The 24,277-nt window shown below is 36.4% G+C and overlaps 1 protein-coding gene across 7 annotated transcripts in view; it reads left to right on the forward strand.

The window, feature by feature from the left end:
* The window catches only part of RALYL (RALY RNA binding protein like), a 723,330-nt gene that overhangs the window by 630,856 nt on the left and 68,197 nt on the right, over window positions 1-24,277 (forward strand). For all 7 annotated transcript variants that reach the window (XM_058698440.1, XM_058698443.1, XM_058698437.1 and 4 more), the window contains one exon: window positions 6,841-7,004. In XM_058698440.1, the coding sequence (XP_058554423.1) occupies window positions 6,841-7,004 (164 nt within the window). The remainder of the gene's footprint in view (window positions 1-6,840; window positions 7,005-24,277) is intronic.

The following is a 24,277-nucleotide window of genomic DNA, read 5'->3' on the forward strand; positions in this document are numbered from 1 at the left end:
GTCATCTGAGTAGTGACTGAGTGGGCTAAGCCCAGCAAGGAGCCAGCTGGCCCCCACGGAAATGTAGTTGGCAGAGTCCCAACTCCAACTGTGGTTAAAGGTGGGTCTGAAGCTGAGAGATAATAGCTTAGTCTCTGACATACATCCACATCCTATTGTTATCCGTTTTCTGCCAGATTTGGGGATTTTAATGTGACTGGGGATTTTCAACCCTTAGATAGTTTCAGCTTAGAAAACTGCTTTACGTAAAGCGCCATTGTATTGTCATTGTTCTGATACGTTGGCCCAGCAGTAACTTTTCTAAAGACTAAATGAGTGTCTGTTCATGGCTACGAGGATCATGAAGATTATCACTAAATAATAGACTTGAGTGATTATTCTAAACTTAAAAAAAAATTTTTTTAATGTTTATTTATTTTTGACAGAGAGAGAGACAGAGCATGAGTGAGGTAGGGGCAGAGAGAGGGAGACACAGAATCCGAAGCAGGCTTCAGGCTCTGAGCTGTCAGCACAGAGCCCAACGCAGGGCCCGAACTCACGGACCGTGAGATCATGACCTGAGCTGAAGTCAGACACTCAACCGACTGAGCCACCCAGGCGCCCCTAAACTTTTTTTATATTACACAAACCATTGCTCAATAATTTACAACAATAGATGGCATTTTCTTCTAAAAGGTCAAGTCTGACTCTAAAGGAAGGACATTACATGGTATTAAAACTAAAGATAAATATTTATGCCCTTCCAAGTTAAGTAAAAAGAGATACATACATTTAAAATTATATTGAATCCCCCCAAGGAATGTTTTCCATTTCTGAGATATTAGCAGTGTTAATCCAATCCTTTTTCAGTAGTATCAGGAACCACACTGAGCCATTTATAACCTCCAGGATGAGTAAGTTTCTGTTAATAGAGGAAAAGAAATGCCTGAAGTGCTTTACCATATAAAAAACATGTACAGGGGCGCCTGGGTGGCGCAGTCGGTTAAGCGTCCGACTTCAGCCAGGTCACGATCTCACGGTCTTTGAGTTCGAGCCCCGCGTCAGGCTCTGGGCTGATGGCTCGGAGCCTGGAGCCTGTTTCCGATTCTGTGTCTCCCTCTCTCTCTGCCCCTCCCCCGTTCATGCTCTGTCTCTCTCTGTCCCAAAAATAAATAAAAAACGTTGAAAAAAAAAAAAACAAAAAACATGTACACATATTAAATGATGTGAAATAGGCATTGTTCAACTCTGGCACAATTTTGACCTTGTGTATCTTAACAGAAGAGAAGCTATTACAGTTGTCGTTAATGAAAAAACTCCACCTCAAGTTGCAGTTGTTGAGGTTATTGATTATAGAGCACGGTATATATTCTCAAATATTGGGAAAACATATTAGCAAGAGGCAATGTATGTTTCATCATGCAAGTTTAAATTACCATCCAATAGAATATTATACCACTTAAAACATTTGGAGATAACAGCATGGTACACTTGACAAAGGGTATGATTCGGAGTAAGAAGGCATGAATTTCAGGCCTAGTTGTGCATGTGCTGACTGTTTAAACTTAGCCAAGTCACTTCATCACTTTTTTTTCAAGTTTTCTTCATGGGCAAAATGACCTAACAATAGCCACATTACAGAATTATAAGCATTAAATAAGAGAATCATTTTACTCACTTATAACCTCACAACTGCTGTTTGAATATATTAACTTTTTCATTACCCAAAGCTGTATACAAAATATAGCAGATAGCAGAGTTGTGCAAAAGATAAAGATTATATTAATATAAGGCAAAAAAAAAATTACAAAAAAGACCACTCAGGATTTCAACCACCTTGCCTTTAAAAAATTTTTTTAATGTTTATTTATTTTCAAGAGAGAGAGACAGAGCATGAGCAGGGGAGGGACAGAGAGGAAGATACAGAATCTGAAACTGGCCCCAGGCTCTGAGCTGTCAGAGTAGAGCCCTATGGATTCGGGGCTCAAACTCACCAACTGTGAGGTCATGACCTGAGCTGAAGTCAGATGCTTAACTGACTGAGCCACCAGGTTCCCCATCAACCACCTTGCCTTTAAAATCATGTCCAAGATCCAGGGAGACAACTTCACTGACAATCTTAGAAAATTTCAATAACAGAAAAACAACAGAAGTTATTCATTTACTGGTCTCCAGTGGAGCGTGCCTTTGAAAATTCTCTGTGGATTCAGTTGTAACCAAAGGCTTACTTGAAGTCGGGTGGAAATTATAGACAGATTTTATGAATTTTGAGTAGTTCAAGCAGTATAGAAAATAAATACAACTATAAGCTATAAGAATCATTCACGTGGATTTCAAATATATCCCTTCTGAAAAATAAAGAGGCACCTTAATCTGATTTTGTAGACTATACAACTATCAGAACTTAAGCATGCTGAAGAGGAGGGTTTAAGGTTGAATCAAGACACAGAGGAAGATCTCATGCTCTGGTTACTGATTTTCACATATGCTAAAAAGCCCCAGTGAGGTCATGGCTCTGAATTTGTTCTCAGGTTTTGACTCTAGGCAGCCTAGTTTTTGAGCCCTTAGTCCAGACCACGTATTTTTGTTAGCATTAGCCACATTAACTTTTGATTCACAAGTAATTAAAATGAACAAAGGAAATGTAGAAAAAAAAACAACAACAGATAATTACCAATTCTTGAAAACTATCTATCTAAATAACTTATCTAAAGTTAAAATTTAGTGTTCAGTGACAAAATATTATGCAAATATTACATTTTTTTAAATTTTAAAATCACATTAGTGAAAAATAAGCATAAGTCAAAGTTTCTCAGGTAATGATTATTAGATGGTATGTCTACTTGAGAAAATGCACCACAGCAATTAAAATAAACATTAGGAAGACCACATAGCAGGCTTGAGAAATGTTTTTAATATAAACCAAGGAGAATTAGCCAGAATACATGACCATGCATAGATTAGGTTCTCAACTATGTGAAAAATAAGGATACCTGTGGAAAATATTTAGAAAATGATAGTACTTTTAGAGTATGATGTTGGGAGTTATGTTTTTTTCATGTATTTTTTCAAAAATTCTGCTTTATTATTATTAAAGCTTAATACTAACAAGGTTTTAATTAAAACAAACATTCAAAATTACATTCATTTTATATGTCACTATGTGTTTAAATTGCCTTTGTCCAAAACACAACTAATTTTTATTTATTTATTTATTTATTTATTTATTTATTTATATTTACATTTCTTTATTTTTGAGAGGCAGAGAGCATGAGTGGGAGAGGGGCAGAGAGAGAGTGAGACAGAGAATCTGAAGCAGGCTCCAAGCTGTCAGCTCAGAGCTGGGTGCGGGACTTGAACCCATGAACTGTGAGATCATGACCTGAGCCAAAGTCAGATGCTCAACCCACTGAGCCACCCAGGTACCCCACACAGCTAATTTTTAATAGCTAATATCTATATCCTTCTTAGAAACAAGCTATGTTTATTTTTATCAGGTGTATAAATATTAAGATTCTTTACCAGTTTTTATCTTTTACTGGGTAATAAAATTACATATCTCAAATACTCTTAAAGCAAACAAAATGCAAAACAAGAAATGACCACATGAAAAGTAGGTATGTTTATTAAATAAAGGAAACTAAATCCTCAAATTTCATTAATGGGTTGTTTTTATTAAAATCTGGTTACATTTATTTTATTCTGCTCGAGAGTAGGTCTTTTAGGGTTCTTATTTTAAGGTAGACATTGAAGAAGGAAAAATTATGTGTTTGGCTTCACTATAAATAATTATCTATTTGCCCAATAAATATTAGAGGGAAAACAGTATTCTATGCATATTAGGGAAAGCAAAGAACGATTAAAGAAAAAGAGAGGGTAAATAATTCTAACAATTGAAGGAACAAGTGAGAGGAAAAAGTTTTAAGCTTTTAACTGACCTTTGAAATTTAGATTCTATTTAATTCTCTTGCATTTGCGATCTTTGCTGTCAGTCTGTAATTCTAAGTGGACTATTTCCATGGTCTCGACAATATTTGCTAATCTAATACCTTGTAAAGGCAAAATTTCTTAGATTAGCTATAAACAGAATTCTGATGAGAAAGCCAATGAGTTAGCTTTCACCTACTTCTGTCTGCATTTAGAAGAACCCCTGAATCCCATCTTGAATCCTAGAAAATCTGCCCCCACTTCCCATCCTTCTCTTGTTATGTTTTTGTGCCTTCGGACAATATCCAATCTTCTTTCCTTTTATTTCTGAAAAAGCAAGTGTAGCCAATGAAAATTAAGAAACTCCTCAGCTCCATTAAATTTTGTAAATTAAAAATTATACTGACATGTGAAGTGTCCATACCCTTCTTTAGCTTTTGTTGTTGTTGTTAAATTTGTTGTTGTTATATATCCCTTGTCAAAATTTAAGTTCTGATATTGCACATCTTGCCATCAGAATAGCAGAAAGAATTGGTAAAACTTTCCCTACTTCTTGACGAGAAAGGAGTTATTGCCCTTTGAAGCAACTCATCAAGGGTTACGCTCTTATAGGAATTGATGGCAAAGGGCACCATGCATACTGAGTATGTTTCTGAGTATGTTTCTAAACACATACTGAGTATGTGACATACTAAAAGTATGTCACAAATACAATGAACAAATGCAGCTCTGTTTTCTCAACATGAGATTAGGCCTGGCCAACGCTGGAGGCTTTGCAATCCTTGGTCGGGGGAAGCAATAGAAATAGTGATAATCATTTGTTTCACTTTCCTGTAAAATACTCTTCAATTACGTTGTAACTGGAGTAGTGGTGACTATGGTGGCTTTACTTGGCTTGCATTTTCATTATAGCGTTCTTCCATTGTTGCATAGTTTAGTTGTGCTTTACAAATTTTCTTAACCCAATTTATAGATCAGCTTAATTAATGAACCAGCTAAATTGCACTTTCATGGCCAGGGGAGATGGTCCTTCCAAAACAGGCTGCCCCTCATCTGAAGCAGCAGCATCTATCCTGGAAGAGATGAGTCAATTGCCATATTATTTCCCCTTGACAGTGTTGGGTGTTAGAGCTCCTAAAAAGTGCCTTCATATTTTGGTTCACTAGCTTAAGGTGCTCTGTGAATTCAACTTATAAATAAGTGATGTGGTCCTTGTTTTGTGATTGAAATGAGGGGCAGGCTTAGTTGACCCTTTTGATTTTCCAGCCCCCAGTGGTATGGATGATATTCATAACCCTTTTCAGCTTCATCCTGACGCTTCCCTTTGAAGTAAACTATAATGTGCTGACCTCCATGACCCATTCTTTGCTAGCAGTTCTTCGGTTCTAATGGACTTTGCTTATTCACAGAGGATGGCACCTCTCTTGAACTCTGTCTCATTCCATTTCTTTTCCTTTCCAGACATCTCTTAGTTTCTCCCCAGCATGCTTCCAAATAGTTTTTGAACACTTTAGCTGTCTAATGCGGGAGACATTCACAGGACTAAGTTCTGCTTCGAGTGTGGTTTATATACTACTTTTTTGCCCCCATAGTATCAGAGTTTTCAATGTTTCTGAGTGAATATTTGGATACCCGCCTATCTTAATTTTTATTATATTTCATATATTATTTTCTAAAAAGGGACTCATCTGTATACGTAAATAAGATGTAATGTTATAAAATAACCTGTTGTAGAAATTTTTTCCTTCGTATTATAGAAATTCACTTCTGACTTCCATATTAGATTATTCTTACTGACTGTTTTAAAGCAGTTATGAGAATATAATCCATATAGTGGTATCACAATAAAGTAATATCAATGATCATTCTGAGTCCATTCTAGTGGATAAATAGTAACACATCTTGTTCACTGGTAAAGGAATGACTAATACATCCTCATGTTTTTCCCTGACTTTTTACACTTCTCAAATGTGCTATGTAAAAATTTGCTGTTTTTGAGTATGCAGTATGAAGGATATGAAGTTTTTGAATCTATGCATTACATATGTATATAAATGAGTAAATACTCTCATACTTTTATTCCTTTCATTGTTTAGTGGAAATGCATTGATGGTGGTGAATATCATTTTTTCACTTTTTAGTAAAAGCTTCTAGGATTTTTACTTTTTTTTGGTTAGAGAAATTTTCAACAACTTACTATACAAATATCACTAGTCTCAATTTGCATGTCTAGCAACTGGTCAGAATAATAAAAAGATATCCCAATACGTATTTCCACAAGGACTCTCTAGTCAACAAAATTTTGTCCTCTTGCTAGTGCCATTTTATTTAAACTCAGTCTCCTTGTTTGTACAGTCCGGGGATCTTTTGTTACTTAAAAAGTCCTTAGAGACAGGTATGGCAGCATGTTGATTTGTCTCTCACAGCTGGTCTCTTTAATCTAGAGTTACTTCAAAATGATTTTCCTTATGAACTGTGTTATGATGGAACAATAATTTCCTTTGCTTTGTTCCTGATTCTGCATGATCTTTCCCTCTTTTCAAGCTACTGTGCTAATAAGTGTTGATGTGTAAGAGGAAGATTTCTATTCTAAGAAGGGTAAATCTGTTAAATGAAGCAAAGAAATACTCGGGAACAAAGTTTAGCATAGTTTCAACAAATTGCACGGTACCATTGGAGCAAAGTTCCTTGACCTGTCACACTTTAAAGATGAGTTCATATTGGAGGATCAGATTCTAATGTCTAGAATGCACAGACTATATCAGCGTCCTATCTCTTTAGTGAAAAACGAAACTTCCAATAAACACCTGTGTGCGAACGATAACAGAAACATTTACTGACACTTTTTTCAAGGCCATTTTCTTAATCATTTCACACATTTGATAGAACACTTAGGCATAAACCAACTCTCAGCCATGCTTGTGTTTTGTGAAGGTTATTTGATTACCATGGGCGTGTGCCCCCACCTCCCCGTGCAGTAATTCCACTGAAGCGTCCCAGAGTGGCCGTCACAGCGACTCGCAGGGGTAAAGGAGTCTTTTCCATGAAAGGGGGATCAAGATCTACCGTCAGTGGGTCATCTTCATCAGGCTCCAAATGTAAGTAACCTTCCTTATTTTACTTATGTTTCAAAAAGGGAGGGGTTGCTCATCATTTGCATGAATGCCTATATACAATAAATTAATAATCATGGAGTTTCTGCTGTGCACAAAGTATTAGGGAAATATATAATGGATAAGAAATGGACTCGGCTTTCCATCAGGCTACATTTCAGTAGGGGAGACAGACACAAGCATGAATAACAAAAACCCAGGACCAATTTGAAAACTTTTATCAGAGCAAATAACATGCTCTCAGCCCATCTGGTTTGTGACATATTACAGTCCTGAAATATAACATGTCGCTTTTAGGGAAGAAAAAAAAAATTCAAACGAGAGTACATATACTACCTTTCAGAGAAGTAGTATACAAAATTAGTGCATGCTTTGAATATTTGAGCACTGGGATAATAAAGATAGGCAAATGATATAACAGAGATGTTAAAAATGTAACTTGCCATACTATTCTAAATCATTATGGTGTCTGAAAGCATATATTATGTCACAAAAAATAAAATAAGGTTTATGTAACTTCACATGAATTAGTGAAAAGTAGAGATACAAGCTTTCTGACTAAACACGCTGCTAAATTTTTATATAGAGGGATTCAGAAAAACTCTAATTTGTTATTAGAATATTATTCAGAAGAAAAGATAAGAAAATTTCTTGCATTCTTTGGGGTTACTTTGTAGCAGAGAAGAGGCAGACAGTAAGCAAACAAATTAGAATATGAAATGTTACACAGATCACTGCTATGTCAAAGGATAAAGTAATATAAAGCAAAAGAGAAAGTGTCACAGGATAGTCTATGACTACCTCTCTGAAAAAAAGTGGCATTAGAACAGAGACCTGATGCAAGGAGGGAAGTGAGGGGGTGAGCCTGAAGCTCTCAGAGACAGAGCATTGTGGGCAGAGGAATATCGGTGTTGAGACCTTAGGTTAACAGTCAAGGAACACCAGAGAAACCAATGTGGCTCAGCAGCGTGAGGGAGGGAAAATGTAGGCTGGAAATAAGAGAGAGGTAGAGAGAGGGAAAGTTCCAGAGTAGTGTGGCAGGCCATTGTGGTGACTTTGTAGTTGTTCTGCATCCCAACATCTTCGGACAAGTAAGGCAAATACTATTATCCCAATTTTAAATTGATGGGTAAACACAGAGAAGATCACGTAGCCAAGACTAGAACCCATGTCTCTTCATTTTCCTCCCCACATCCCATCTACTATAGAACATTGCTTTTACCGGGGCGCCTGGGTGACTTGGTCGGTTGGGCGTCCGACTTCGGCTCAGGTCATGATCTCACGGTCCCGTGAGTTCGAGCCCCGCGTCAGGCTCTGTGCTGACAGCTCAGAGCCTGGAGCCTGTTTCAGATTCTGTGTCTCCCTCTCTCTCTGCTCCTCCCCTGTTCATGCTCTGTCTCTCTCTGTCTCAAAAATAAATAAACGTTAAAAAAAATTAAAAAAAAAAGAACATTGCTTTTACCTTAGTACCATCACAAGTACTAAGAAAGAACATTGTTGAAATATTTTTTTACATGAGAACGTGCAAAAACATAGTTGCCAGAAGCACTAATGCTTCTGGTAAATGACTCAAGTGTGTTTTGCTCAGAATCTGACTTAGCTAATATAATCTAAATAACAAATTAAATTGATTTACAGTTCCCTATGTACTCATTTATCGATTTATCTATTCTGGGGATAAATATGAATACTCTTTTTGAGTCTTAGTAGTAAAAGAAAAATTAGTTCCTGCAGCAATCTCTAAACAGAGTCTTATATGCTCTCATATTATTGTCAAAAGCAAAGAAAGTTCTTGAATTTGGTTCTTGCTGTAAAAAATTGAACTTTGAATTGCCTGCTAGCTTTATAGAAGACTTTTTTACTATGGTCATACTAATTTAATTTCAAATACACGTATCTTAAGCATCTGCAGTCACTGTTGCCTCGTAGTCACTTTTAAAACGGTGTTTATCAGTGGGGGCTTTATTGGCACTTTGATCATGGAAGTTCTACACTGTGTGAGAGTATTCTGAGCTTTGTTGTACTTTAGCAGTCTTGACCCCAAACCCTAAATGCCAATAGTACTCCTCAGTCTTTGTAATGACTGTACATACAATTACATATTTCTAAATCTTCCCTGAGGAGATGCTACCACTAATGCTTTGGAACCACTAGCTGGTGGCCATTCTTGGGCAAGCACAACTAGGTGGGACTCAGCCACTTGATTGCTATGCACCTCACTGTTGCAGAGAAGAGGAGTCGTGTCCAAAAGTTGCTTGGAAGTCGGTATCTTAATATTGACATCGTTCCATTGTTTTTTGGCATTTTTATTTTTTGATTTCTAGTTTTCTTGGATCATGGAGAGAGCATGGGGATTATAAAAATCTTTTTTTGAAGATCTTATAAGAGCTTCTTTTGGTTCCATAATAATCAGATGTTCTAAATGAAATGTAGAATATATTTTCTACTTTTCGTATAGACCAGAGTGTGTGTTTTACCTTGTTGATCGTATTAACCAGTCCTCTCTAGACTTGCTCTTTTGTGGAAAATTATGTCAAATTCTGAGAGTGATTATTTAAATTCCTCTACCATGATAGTGACTTTATAAAGTTTTTTCTTTTCTTGAGGTTTGGTTTTATATCCCACGTTGCTTGGGTGGTTTTTATATAGTGTTTTACATTAGTAACAGGAAAAAGAATAATAGCTAACACTTTTTTGGTGGTTATAACAACTATTGTTCAATCACACATTAACACATATATTAATTTGCATATATTAATTCATTTTAAAATATTAATTTTACATATATTCATTCATTTCTTATAAGTGCCCTATAAATGAAGTATTATCATCATTCTCATTTTGTAGATGTGGAAAATGAGGCATAGAAAAGTTAAGTAATATCCCTAAAGCCACAGAGCCATTCAATAACAGAACCAAGAACTACAGCCAGGTTCTAGAGCATCTGGTTCCAGAGTATAATCTCTTGAGTCTGTGGCCTTTTCCGTACTGACTCTCTATAACCTCTTGGAGAATTATAACTGTTACATTTATATAATATCCCATTTACTATTTTTGAGCTTTTAATTCTGATTTGTCTGATGCTTTTATCCTTTACTGCTAAGGCTTTCTTTTGGTTCACATTTCCCCCATATATCCATTTATTATATTTTATTTTATTTTACTTTATTTTATTTTATTTTTAATTATTTGAGAAAGAGTGCAAATGAATGGTGGAGAGGAGCAGAGAGACGGGAGGAAAGGCACAGAGAGAGAAAGAGAAAGAGAGAATCACAAGCAGGCTCTCATCATGGAGCCCGATGCAGGGCTCGATCCCAGGAGCCTGAGATCACGACCTGAGCCAAAATCAAGAGTTGGACACTCAGCAGACTGAGCCACCCAGGTGCCCCTATATTTTGGTCTTTCTTTGTGTATTAGTTTCCTAGGGCATCTGTTATAAATTATTATAAACTGCATGGTTTAAAACAACAGGTATTTGGAGGCTGGAAATCTAAAATCAAGGTGTCAGCAGGGCTGTGCCCTGTCTCTGGAATTTCTAGAGGACAAATCTGTTCCATTCCTTGCTCTTAGTTTCTGGTACACCAGCAGTCCTTGGCATTCTGTGATGAGCCACACCACTCAAATCTCTGCCTTCACTGTATTTTGGTGTCCTCCTCTGCGTCTTTGTGTCTGTGTCTCTTCTCTACGTGTGAGGACACTAATCATATTGGATTAGGGCTTACCCTAAATGACTTCATCTTGGATACATCTGCAGAGATCTATTTCCAAATAACGTCACATTCACAGGTACTGCAACAAATCTTTGGGGAGAACATAGTTCAACCCATAACACTGTACTTTATTTTTGTATATTTCCTAAAACCAACATATCTCAATTTTGATTTTGAAAACAGTATGAAATTCTTTGTTAGGGAAATTTGATTCTTTTACATTGATTGGATTAATTAATATATTGGATTATATTCCTTCCATCCTTATTTCAAGTATATAATTTATCATTTCCTCTTTTTTACCTTTCCTTATGCTTCCTTAATGAATTTTCTTTTAATTCTTATCTCTTCCATCATAAGACCTTAATTTGGATGTTCTACCTGGCCTTTCAGTTTATTCATGGTTATATTAACATATTAAAAAGTTATAGATAAATCTGTACTCAGCTATTAATCTCTTAAAGTCAAAATGTAGCTATACTATCTTCCATCCAAGCATGAACTTTTGAAAGCTTTTCCTTCCTAGCTGACTCTACACTGACCACCTTACCTCTATACCCCTTGTCTCCAAAAAGCTCATGTTTTATACATAAACATTGGAGGTTGAGTTCCCAGCTTCTGTTACATATTTATATATTATACATCTTTTATTTTTCAAATATTCTTATTTGACAACTCCCAGGGTCTGTCATCATTATTACCCATTAGGTACAATTTGGGAATTGTACCCAATGGACTCAATTTAAAATTTTATAAGATTAATTATTTGCATCTGTTCTCATTTAATTCTTAATTTTTAGGTTGCTTCTAAAATAATTTTCTTGGGGGCGCCTGAGTGGCTCAGTGGGTTAAACGTCCAACTTTGGCTCAGTTCATGATCTCACAGTGAGTGAGTTTGAGCCCTACACTGGGCTCCATGCTGACAGTAACAGCCTGCTTGGGACTCTCTCTCTCTTCCTCTCTCTTTGCCTCTCCTTTGCTCTCTCTCTCTCTCTCATAATAAATAAATACAAACTTTAAAAAAAATAAAATAATTTTCTCAGGTAAATTAATAACATAATTTCTGAATCTATACACATCCAAAAAAGTCTCTTTCCCTCACATATGTATATTTTGAGTTGATCTAGAATTTTTGCATTATGCTTCCTTTCCTCCCTAACATCTGATGTACATTATTTCAACATTTTTAAAAATATTCCAACATCTTATCATTTCTGGTGATTAATCCATGGTAAATTGAAAATATCATAACTAGAAAATGCATTTCATACCTAACCTTCTGACCACCATAGCTTAACCTAGCCCACCTTAAATGTGCTCACAACACTTCCATTAGCCTACAGTTGAGCAAAATCATCTACCACAAGGCCTATTTGTAATAAAGTTGAATATCTAGTGTAATGTATTGAATATTGTACTGAAAGTCAAAAACAGAATGGTTGAATGGGTTCAGAATGGTTGTAAGTGTATCAATTGTTTACCTTCCTGATCACATGGCCAACTGGGAGCTATGGCTTACACCTGTTGTCCTTCATCAGGAGAGAGTATCCTATCACACCTCAGGAAAAAACCAAGAATCAGAATTCAAGAAACAATTTCTACTGAATATATATAGCTTTTGCACCTTCATAAAGTCAAAAAATCATAAGTTGAACCATCGTAAGTCAGGTGTTTCTGTTTAAGGGTGCCATGCATTTTTATCAACATTTTCTAACATTGTTTTTGCATCCACAGTATCCACCCGTTCTAGCTGTTTTCCTCATCTCCTACAAAAAGCTGTGCTCTGTTAATTGTTTGCTTTCTTACAGAACTCCTCAACATCTGTGCACATGAAGCTGTTTTTGTCTCATGGGCAGTGAGGGGCTAAGAGAAAATAGAATTTTTTATAAAATTGACTAGTAGTTACCTTGGACTTCTCTTTTGACGCGTGAGAAGGCCTCTTTGTTCTCAGGTGTACATTGTGATAGGCTGTCTACACCTAACAATGCATCTCCCCTCAAGGAATGTCTCTGGAGTCAATGGGACTCTCAAACTCTCCAAGGATTAAATACTGTAAGGTGCTACGTGTCATCTTCTGTTTGCTCTAGGAGAATTTACTGAAGCTCCTTTCTCCTCTCCCACCAACCCAGGGGTCAGTCAGTAACATTCTTCCCTGCCTTCTAGCAAAGGCAAGCAAGGCCTTTTCCAAACACGTGTATACTTAGTACCTTCCCCCACCCCCACATGTACAAATGCTGTGTTCCTAAACCTCCACCTCCTTTCAGGAGACATGAGGCCTTAGGTATATATGGATGTTCCTCCAGTTTCCATATCAACCATAACTTATTAATCCTTTTTAGAATTTAATTTAATATTATTTTTTGGGAGTTGAGTCACCCAAACATAGAATATACTCATGTTTCTACCTCTACTTAATATCCAAGTATTGAAAAATTTATTGACTTTTCTTCTTACATTGGGATAAATAAATACTGAAAGGCAGTTTGTAGAAAAGCAAATCGCTAAAGTCAGCTACTTGGAAAAATAATCCAAACTAACTTCATGGTTTGTTACTAAACTACATGTAAGGTGAGACTCTCTTCTTAAATCCAGTGACAGAACCATTGGTTTAATTTGTTCTTCTCTTCCTGGTTTCCTGTGACAGATGTGATCGTCTTCAGGGAAAACTAAGTGAAACTATACTTCTTAATATAAACCAGAGATGTTTTGAAATAAATTTAGTGTATTTTAATTTCTAGCATCATTTGGAACTGTGCATTCCAGAGTACCTTTGTTACTCTGGAAAGATGAGCACAAGTAACAAGTAGAAATATTAGATAAATTATGGGATGAAAATATTTTGTATAAAATATTTAACCGAAATTTACTGTGGACATATTAATTCTCAAGTTATGTTAATTTTAATAAAATTATTAGTATAGAAAAACAACAGACTAACAACAGGGAGCAAATATCTTATGTGTGTTTCATTTACTTCTTTACTTTTAGAGGCTTAATTCATAAAAACTAACTGTAGATTAGTGTTATTTTAGTAAAATATAAATCTAAACAATCTAATCTATATATATCTAATCTAATCTATATATCTATATCTATATATATCTATATATAAAATCTAATCTATATCTATATCTCTGTATCTATGTATATAGATAGATATATACCTCGATATAGAGATATAGATATATATCTAATCTAATATATATATATAATCCACTAGCAAGCACAACTAAAATCACAACTGCACATTATCTCTAAAAGCATATTGGCAGACTGTGTTTTATAATAGTGTGTGTGTGTATAAATATTCATTAATTAATAGTACTTTTATAATTAGCTTGGTGCCTGGGAATAACAATGGTTTTCAAATTTAAATCGCAAATGAAAAATTCGAATGAAGTGTAAAATATGCTATGTTAATATTGGCTTAAGTGAATGAATATTTACAGAGGTACATCTTGCTCTTTTATTAATAGCTGTTTCCCAGTATTTAATGACTTGGCGAGTACACAAGAGGAAATTAATGTATAGCTGGGACAACTTGTCTTTTCTTATTTCATAATTTTAATCTGATTAAACTCTGCTGTGGAGAAAAAAACCACATAAGGAAAAAATATATTAACACTGTAATGTGCCAAAGTTGAATATGGGTAAGTGTTTAAAATAGATCGCTCTTTTAAAAAATTAAATTACCGCTAGGTATTTGTCCCTTTGCAAATCAGCTTGCACTAAAACTCCACAATTATCCCCCCTTCTCCGTGGTTTCACTTTCCACAGTTTCAGTTACCCATGGCCACCCAGGGTGCAGACACCCATGCTCTTCTTTCTGACGTTTCATCAGAAGGTCAATAGTAGCCTAACACCTACATCATTCCCCTCACTTCTCTCACATGGGCATTTTATCATCTCACAAGAAGCATGAGTACAGTACAATAAGATACTCTGAAAGAGAGAGAGAACATGTCCACGTAACTTTATTAGAGAACATCGTTATAATTGTTCTATTTGTTATTAATCTCTCACTGTGCCTAATTTACAAATTAAGCTTTATCAATGGGGGTAAATGAATAGGAAAGGACATACTATAACAGGGGTCAGTACTACCTGCAGTTTCAAGCCTCCACTGGGGGTCTTGGAGTGTACCCCCCAACTACTGTAATCAGTTTGTCCTGTCCCATGGAATCATAAGATAAAGAGATGATGTTGCTAACAAGCATTTTGCCGAAAAGAAGACATAAATACTTACGAGCTATAGCTGTAGTTTCTTAGTAGAAAAATGTGTGCCCTCTGGGGAAAAAAAAATATTAAATCAGTTTTAAAATAATTTAAATTCTAATGTCTGACAAGAAAAACCATAGTAAGTTTTGATGTCTTTGGGGTCCTCTCCATGTACTTTTGATGACAGAATGGTGATAGATTGAACACAAAAACCCTGAAGGACCTAACAGGAAATTAAAGACAGTTCACTTAAATTTAAGAAATAGTTGTTGAGAAACTATCCCCAAGACTAAGGAAGTATTGTGTTGGGGGTTTTCTTCAAAAGCATGTTGTTTAAATATGGAGACAAAGCATCAACCAGAGACACAATTTTAATATCCAGCAAAATATCACTAACCATCCCCATCCGTCTATAATTTTGGCCAAAAGACCTATTATGCTTTTAGGTTTTAAGGAACGAAATTACTGTTGGCCAGAGGGTTTAGAGAAGGCTTAATGGAGGATATTGAGTTAAGTTTAGATGGATAAGTGGATTTGGAAAGACAGAGTTAGAGACACTCTTATTTTCCAGGACACAGTACCTAGGTGGAGAAGAGCAGAGGTTTTGCTGTCAAATTGCCTTGGGTGGAATCTTTACTAGACAACCTACTCACTTTTCACCTTGGGGAAATCTTTCAATCCCTATATGCCTCCGTTTTCTGTCTGGAAAATGGAAATAACAACACTATGCATCCACTAGGTTGTTGTGGGAATTAAGTACTTATGCTTATAAAGTTCTTAGACATGTCTTGTCACATAGTCAATGTTCAATGAGGTTTATTATTATTGTTACTACTACTACTATCATTATTATTATAACAGAGTATAATAGTTAAAAGTATGAGACATAAAATTGCTATAACTGGAATCCAGCAGTGGCTCTGCCATTTGCTAGCTGTGTGTTTTGGAGCAACATATTTTGTTTGTTGTACCTTAGTTTGGGAAATACAAATGATAATCTTATTGCCCTCTCTGTAAAGGTTTTGTGAGGATTAAATGAGCCAACACACATGAAACTCTTAGAGAGTGTCTCATATTCTAAAAATCTTAATAATAAACTATAATAGCCATAATAATAGGGGTTATTATTAATTATTATTATCTAAAGCAAAAATTTATTGCTAGCTATGTCAGTTAAGAAACTGAGGATATTGGGGCACCTGGATGACTCAGTTGGTTAAGTGTCTGACTCTTGATTTTGGCTCAGGGCATGATCTACTGGTTCGTGGGATCAAGTCCCATGCCGGGCTCCATGCTGACGGTGCAGAGCCTGCTCGGGATTCTCTCCCTCCTTCTTGCTCTCTGCTCCTCCTGGCTTGTCTGCTTGTGCTGTCTCTCACAGAATAAATAAATAAACTAAAAAAAAAACCCCAAAGAAACTGAAGATATAATAACTAAGCAAAACAAAAGATAAAGTTGGGTAACAGGACAATGGAAAACTGTGGACAACATTGTAGAGTTTGAATTTCATCCCAGGCTGAGGGAAAGACTCAGCAAAGTGATACCTGATCAACACAATAGTTTGAGAAATTTGTATGACGGTTATATTTGTCTGCTAGGGCTACCACAATAAAATACTATAGTCCGGAAGGCCTAAAGAGCAAAACTATTTTCTCACAGTTCTTGGGTCTAGAAGTTGGAGATCAAGGTGTCGTGAGTGTTTCTTCAGAGGCTGTGGGGGAAGCTGCTACATCAGCCCTCTCTCCTTGGCTTGTAGGTGGCCATCTTTCTCTGGGTCTTTACATCATTTTTTGTGTGTGTGCAAGTCCCAATTTCCTTCTTGTAAGTACACTAGTCATATTGGAGTAGGGAATATTGGATCAAGTGACCTTGTTTTAACTTGATTACCTCTTTAAGGTCCCAATCTATAAATATGGTCTCATTCTGAGGTACTGGGGGCTAGGACTTCAACATGTAAATTTTAGAGGGGACAGAATTCAGCCCATAACATGAATGTAATATGCATGCAAAACCTAAACAAAGTATGGAGATCTTGGCATATCCTTCGATGTTTTCTTATTTTAAGAGCCAAATTCTTGGATATTATTTAGTTAAGTAATTAATTTAGGAAAATGAGATTCAGACCCATTTAGCTCATCTTTGTAAACGTAACTGAATTTCTCAGATGCACATGGCTTTTCTGTCTGAACACAGACTAGCACTTTGTATAAACAGTAATAAATCCCTGCTAACATCACAACCCAATATTTAGATACAAAACAGCCCAACCAAAATAATTATAGTGTATTTATAATAAATAAGTAAATATATTTGTGAGCATCTCCTCTGGGCTTTTTTTTACCAGGTTTTAATGTGGCTCATTGATATAACAACAAAAAAAAAGGCAAATAGCAAAACATTTGATAAAATCCTAATATCAATATAGATTGTGGGCATTTGAGATGGTTTTCTCAGGTCTTCTATACAAGTTACGTTTTTCTTTTTGCTCTACTAAAAGTTCCAGAAAGGGTCTAATCTTTCCATTGTGGGGTTATAAAAGTTTGTGAGCATTAAATCCTATCAAAACTCTTAATAACATGTTTTACCTCTGCTGTTTCTCCTGCTGCTTTTTCCTAGATCAGGTGCTGACAGGCAGAGCCTTGACTATTCTTCATCCTCGACTAGTTTTCTTGGCTCTATGTGGTCCCCCAACCCATTAATTCCATGCCCAACTGCAGAATTATTCAAAACCAAATAGTTTGGGGATTCCTCACTCAAATATCAAAATTGCTACCATTTACCTAATAAGAATGGAAAATCTTCAGTGACTTTTCAAGGTATATCCGATCTGCTACTTCCATTTCCAATTTCCCCCCATGCTTCCCCTCACTTAAATGAACTCATTTAAATGTTTTAGACTTATATGCATATACCTCCACCTGAATGCCCTTTCCTTTATCTCAAGAAATCTGTTATCAACTGTGTTATCTATCTTATATGTAGATAATCATTATTAATAATTTTACCTGGCTCTCAAGGTCCAGCTCAGGTAAGACCACTCTTATGAAATAAGTTTGGACCCCTCTGTGCTACAAAGGCATCATCATAAAGCCAAACCAATTGTTCATCTTCCTGTTACAGGACTCAAGCCTGTTGCTTCATGCTATGGTTGTTTGTATATACATCTATTCTCTCCACTATAGATCACAAATTCATTCTTCAGGTTACTTTTGCATTGCACAGGGTATACTCTTACATAGGTGTGGCATATTAGTCACCAATATTATTTTTATCTTTCACACTTTATTTTTTTGTTTTTCATATATTGCATAGTTGACTATGAACTGCATCTTTAGAAATGCTGCAACTCAGAGAAAATTAGTGATAGTTTTGAGTCAAGTAAAACAAGGGGACAAATTCTGGCCTATATTCTGGCGTCTAAAGGAAACCAAGATGTTGATGCTCATTTTCAAGCTCTGTAATTTAAGACTTCCTACCTCCTTTACTTAGAAGACCATTTTTGCTCGCTGAAATCCAAATCATCCTTCCAGTCACCGTTCAGAGACCCATTCTTTCATGAATATTTTCACAGCCCTTTAGCCCCACGAAAACTAATTTTAGTTGTCTTTGCCCACATAGTTGACATAAGTTCAATTCATCAGCACCTACTACATGACTACATAACTGCCAAACTAATATTCCATGAATGAAATAAACATGTTTTCAGGTTCTTACAATCTGGTGGGGGAGGCCAAAAAATAGGAGATAACTTCAATATCAACCAATGGGTACATTTCACTTACTCCTCCACTATTTTACATATTTCACGTTCATGTGTATTATTTTAACTTGCTGACACGTTTGCCTCCTCCACTAATTATAAATTCCATGAGGTTAAGGAGACAGTTCATTATGATGAGCATCTCGTGGCATGGGGAGGGGCAGGAAAGAATCAAACAAACAAAAATAAAGCATGGCTTTGGAGTCAGGCAGCCTACTCCAAACTTGATTCTGTTGCCTTTTTGCTAGGCAGATTTTTGAGTTTCTTCTGTTTTTGTTTTAGGAATGTGGAGATAGATATTTTTAAGTATATTTCTTTATTTTGAGAGAGAGAGAGAAAGCATGAGCAGGGGAAGGGCAGAGAGTGAGGAGAGAGAGAGAATCCCAAGCAGGCTCCACACTGTCAGCACAGAGCCTAATGTGGGGCTCCAACTCATAAACCTCGAGATCATGATCTGAGCTGAAGTCAGATGCTTAACTGACTGAGCCACCCAGATGCCCCACAAATAGATTTAAAATTTTTTTTTAATTTTTTATTTGCATTCCAGTTAACATACAGTATAATATTCATTTCAGATATACAATATAGCGATTTGACACTTCCATACAACCCCCAGTGCTCATCCCAAGTGCACTCCTTAATCCCTATCATCTGTTTAACCCGTCCCCCTACCCACCTCTCCTCTGGCAACTGTCAGTTTGTTCTCTGTAGTTAAGAGTCTGTTTCATGGTTTGCCTCTCTTTCTTTCTCTCTTTTTTTCCCTTTGTTCATTTGTTTTGTTTCTTAATTTCCATAGATGACTAAAATATATGGTATGTGTCTTCCTCTGACTGACTTATTTCACTGAGCATAATACTCTTTAGCCCCATCCATGTCATCACAAATGGCAGGATTTCATACTTTCTTATGGATGAGTAATATTCAATTATATATATGTATGTATACATATGTGTATATATATGTATACATACATATATATACACATACGGCATCTTCCTTATTTTTAAAAATTTTTTAATGTTTATTTATTTTTGAGAGATAGAGACAGACACAGTGTGAGCAGGCAAGGGGTAGAGAGAGGGAGACATAGAACCCGAAGCAGGCTCCAGGCTCTGAGCTGTCAGCACAGTGCCTGACACGGGGCTCAAACTCTCAAACCAGGAGATCATGACCTGAGCTGAAGTCAGACACTTAATCGACTGAGCCATCTAGGCACCCCAACTCCATCCTTGTTTTTTATGCAGATCTAGGGTTCTGGGTTGGGTTCAGGCCAGTGTTAGGTTTAGGGGCAGGGTGAGGGAATGTGCCTCGCATCCTGCACTTCAGAGACCTCCCCAGGGTATTAAGTTTAGGGTTAAGTGTTAGGGTAAGCGTTAGGAATGAGACGTTATTGCTGGGCAGTCTTAAACGTGTAACATCTCTAACATTCACTTGTCTAGCCCGTAAAACAGTTTTCATGATGCACATTTTGTATACTTACCATAAAGATGTGGATGGCACAAGCGCAGCTGGTAATGATGTGCTAGACACAAGGGTGCACACAGCAGGTACTTGAAGAATAATTGGATCAAAAAACGCCCTCATTTTCCATTTCATATTCTCTTTCTAGAAACATATAGAAAGAATTAGTATAGATGTATGTGGGCATAGGTATTATGACTCACATACATGCACAAATAGGTAATTCCTTTCTTCTAGGAAATTCCATTCATGGATGTGGTCATTGCCAAGCTATATTTACACATATAAATGGACAATGACACAAATTGCTTCGATTTATTGTAGCAAAATTTTTTAAAGTCTAACTTTTGAAAACTATTTACAAAGGTAGCAAATTAGCTTCTGCATGTTCAACTAGCTTCAAATATATGAATAAGAAGAAAGGGACAAACAGAAGCAGAAGTAGAAAAATTGAAGTGATAATGATAAAGATTTCTTAAAATACACTTTATGGAAACCAGTGGTCTTCATTTTTTCTGGATTTGACTGAATTAAAATTAACACGGTTTCTTAGTGCATAGTGAGAGAAAGAACTGAAACTGACAATCATATAGTTCCCATCAAATGAACTGCATGGCACAATAAAGAGTGTAGAATTCATGGTCAAAAGACCTAGGTTTAAGCCTGAATCCTGTTCAGATTATTACATTACACAAAGTCACTATATGACTTCGAGAATGTCATGTAAATTGTCAGGTTCTCAAATTCCTTTACTGATGAAGTAGTGTATGTAAACACAACTGATAAATTAAGTTCTATGCAAATTATAGTTATTCCCTTATTATTTATATTTAAGTAATTTATCAAAGGCTGGGGAAAGTAAATAAAAAGAGAAACAGGGGCGCCCGGGTGGCTCAGCTGGTTGAGCATCTGGCTTCAGTTCAGGTCATGATCTCACAGTTGGTGAGTTCAAGCCCCGCGTCTGGCTCAGTGCTGACAGCTCAGAGCCTGGAGCCTGCTTCAGATTCTGTGTCTCCCTCCCTCTTTGCTCCTCCCCCGTTCATGCTCTATCTCTCTCTCTCCCTCAAAAATAAATAAAAACATTTAAAAAATTTTAAAAAAATAAAAAAAGAAACAAATTAATGTGAATTATTGTTAATTATTGTCCACCTGGTTGCAAACATTTTTAACTTTTCAAAATTGTTCCTAATAAACATGGTGTTGGTGAAGGAGGGTACGTAGTTATTTAGACTAGGGTTTCTAAGGCTTGACGCTATTGACATTTCTGATCAGATAACTCTTTGGTGTGGTGTGGGGGGCTATTCTGTATGCTGTACAATGTTTAGCAGACCAGAAGCCCACAAGATGCCCGCCACCTCTCTAAACTGTGACAATCAAAAATGTCTCCTGACATTGCAAAATGTCCCATGCAGGTCATTACCCTCTGTTAAGAGCACTGATCTAGACAGTTAACTAAAGATTCTTTATTTGTCCCTGAATAGACTTGACCCACAGGTGACTAAAATAAATTGAAAATTTTTCACCACATAAATCAGAGATGCACACATCTTTTGATATGAAAAGATGGTATCATCTCATATGCCTAATTTCCTTTTTGGATTATATCTCATCTCTCAGGAAAAGGCACAAACATTATCTTGTTGACTGTATCAGAATGTAATAACATTTATCACCAAATCATTGAACTCTTTAGAGAGAGCAGGTCTGAAATGATTTAATGTGGCTTCTTTTTTTTTTTTTTTCCAAAGTAAAATACTATAGTGATGGTTTAGGAAAAATATTTAAGATTATCTGTATGATGTAACCTGACTCCTAGCTTCTCTAGTATTGTTCTTGCCTAAAAGCAAGCTAAAGTAATTTGTTCTCGGAACTTTATCTTTATTCACTTATCATTTTGCTGATCTTGAAGAATAATTCTAAATTCAAGTCCTATGATCACTCATAGAAAAATAAAGTATTGCCTCTGGACAACCAAACATTTTCTTATTATGACAGTATGTTTTCTTTTGTCTGTACTTTTGCAGGGTTTTGTTGTAAAATTTATCTAAAGGAAAAGGAAAAGACATTTTTCCTTTGAAGATAATATTATTTTGCTTGTTTCAAGTTTTTTATTTCAATTCTAGTTAGTTAACATATAGTATAATATTAGTTTCAGGAGTGGAATTTAGTGATTCATCACTTACATACAATGCCCAGTGTTCATCACAGCAAGTGCCCTCCTTAGTACCCATCACCCATTAGCCCATCCTCCCACCCACATTCCCTCCAGCAACCCTCGGTTTGTTCTCTATAGTTGAGTCTGTTTCATGGTTTGCCTCTGTCTCTACTTTTTTCTTCCTCCTATATTCATCCATTTTGTTTCTTAAATTCCACATATGAATGAAATCATATGGTATTTGTCTTTCTCTGACTGACATATTTCACTTAGCATAATACATTCTAGCTCCATCCACACCATTGCAAATGCAAGATTTTGTTTTTTTTTATGGCTGAGTAATATTCCATTCTGTATATATATCACATTTTGTTTATCCATTCATCAGCCAATGGACATTTGGGCTCTTTCCATAATTTGGCTATTGTTGATAATGCTGCTATAAGCATTGGGGCACATATACCCCTTCGAATCTGCATTTTTGTAGCCTTTGGGTAAATACCTAGCAGTTCAATTCCTGGGTCATAGGGTAGTTCTGTTTTTAACTTTTTGAGGAACCTCCATACTGTTTTCCAGAGTGGCTGCACCATGAAGATAGTGATGGGGTTTTTGGAATAATAGTGGGGTTTGGAGCTGATGGCCAAGAAAGAATTCTTGAGACATCTTTGGTGCAAAAGGTGATTTTATTAAAGCACAGGGACAGGACCCATGGGCAGAAAAAGCTGTTCAGGACCATGAAGAGACACTAATTATATACTTGGGAAGGGGAAGGTTCCAAAGGGATTTTAACATACTAAAGAAGACACAGGATACTGGAGGCCTAGCTATTGTCAGGCTAAAGCGGTTTTTCCCTTTATCAAAGCATTAACATTAAGACAGTAGGGAGTTCCTGGAGAAACGTTTTACTCTGCCAGCCTCAAGTATTTGTTAATGGGCTGCAGGTTATAAGGAAATTTAATTTTATCTGCCATTTCCTTCTGCCTTTGTTTCCCACATCAGATAGCATTATTGATGTCTTCTAAAACACCTGTTAGGTATATATTCTCAACTACTAGGGCAAACTCAGCCTATTTAATAAAATAAAATACTGTCTCTGGTTACTCCCAAATTTATTTTTCTACCTTTGATCTCTCCCATAAGCTCCAGACTCATATACCCAACTGCCTCTTTATCACTTGTATTTGGATACTAAGAGGCATCTCACAATTAACAAATCTAAAGCAAAACTTATGATATCCCCCTACAGCCTTAACCTCCCTAAGTCTTCCCCTATCCTCATAAATGGCAATTCCGTCCCTCCAGTTATTTAAGCCAAACATTTTGGAGTTCTCTCTGACTTTCCTCTTTCACCTACACTTTATCTCCAATCCATCCACAAATCCTTTCCCCTCAACTTTAGAGTATATGCAGAATCTATTTACTTCTCACCACCCAACTGCTAGTTCCTTGGTCCAATCCAGTCTGCCATCTGTCCCTTGAATTATTTCCACAGTCTCCTTAGTGATCTCATTGCTTCTACCTTTGCCCCTTAAGTCTTTTCACATCACAGAGTCTGAATGATGCTCATCAAATGTGGAATTTAAGAAACAAATTGTAGCAGTGAATCACACACAGAGAGTTGGGACACAGAGCCTTTTCTTTCCAGGAAGCAGCTTTATTCATGCCAGCAGGCTAAGCAGACTCAGCAGGCTAAGACCCAAAAGGCTGAGCCCCTAGCTCAGCAGGGAGTTGCCTTTTGTACAGTCTTTGCTACTTTGTCTCCCATATATGGTAACACAAGTCTGATCCGCAGGTCTATGTTACGGAGTCATGAGGAATGTCGTACACGCACACATAGCCAGGTTGCCTTCCCTTGTCTTGAGGTTTTCCCCACATTCCTTAAGGAGGAGATCTACCACATTCCACCCTTTGATGCTCAGACCCCCTATTTTGGTTTAAAGAACATCATCTTGGT

This window comes from Neofelis nebulosa, chromosome 14 (assembly GCF_028018385.1).
Source record: "Neofelis nebulosa isolate mNeoNeb1 chromosome 14, mNeoNeb1.pri, whole genome shotgun sequence".
NCBI classification, from domain to species: domain Eukaryota; kingdom Metazoa; phylum Chordata; class Mammalia; order Carnivora; family Felidae; genus Neofelis; species Neofelis nebulosa.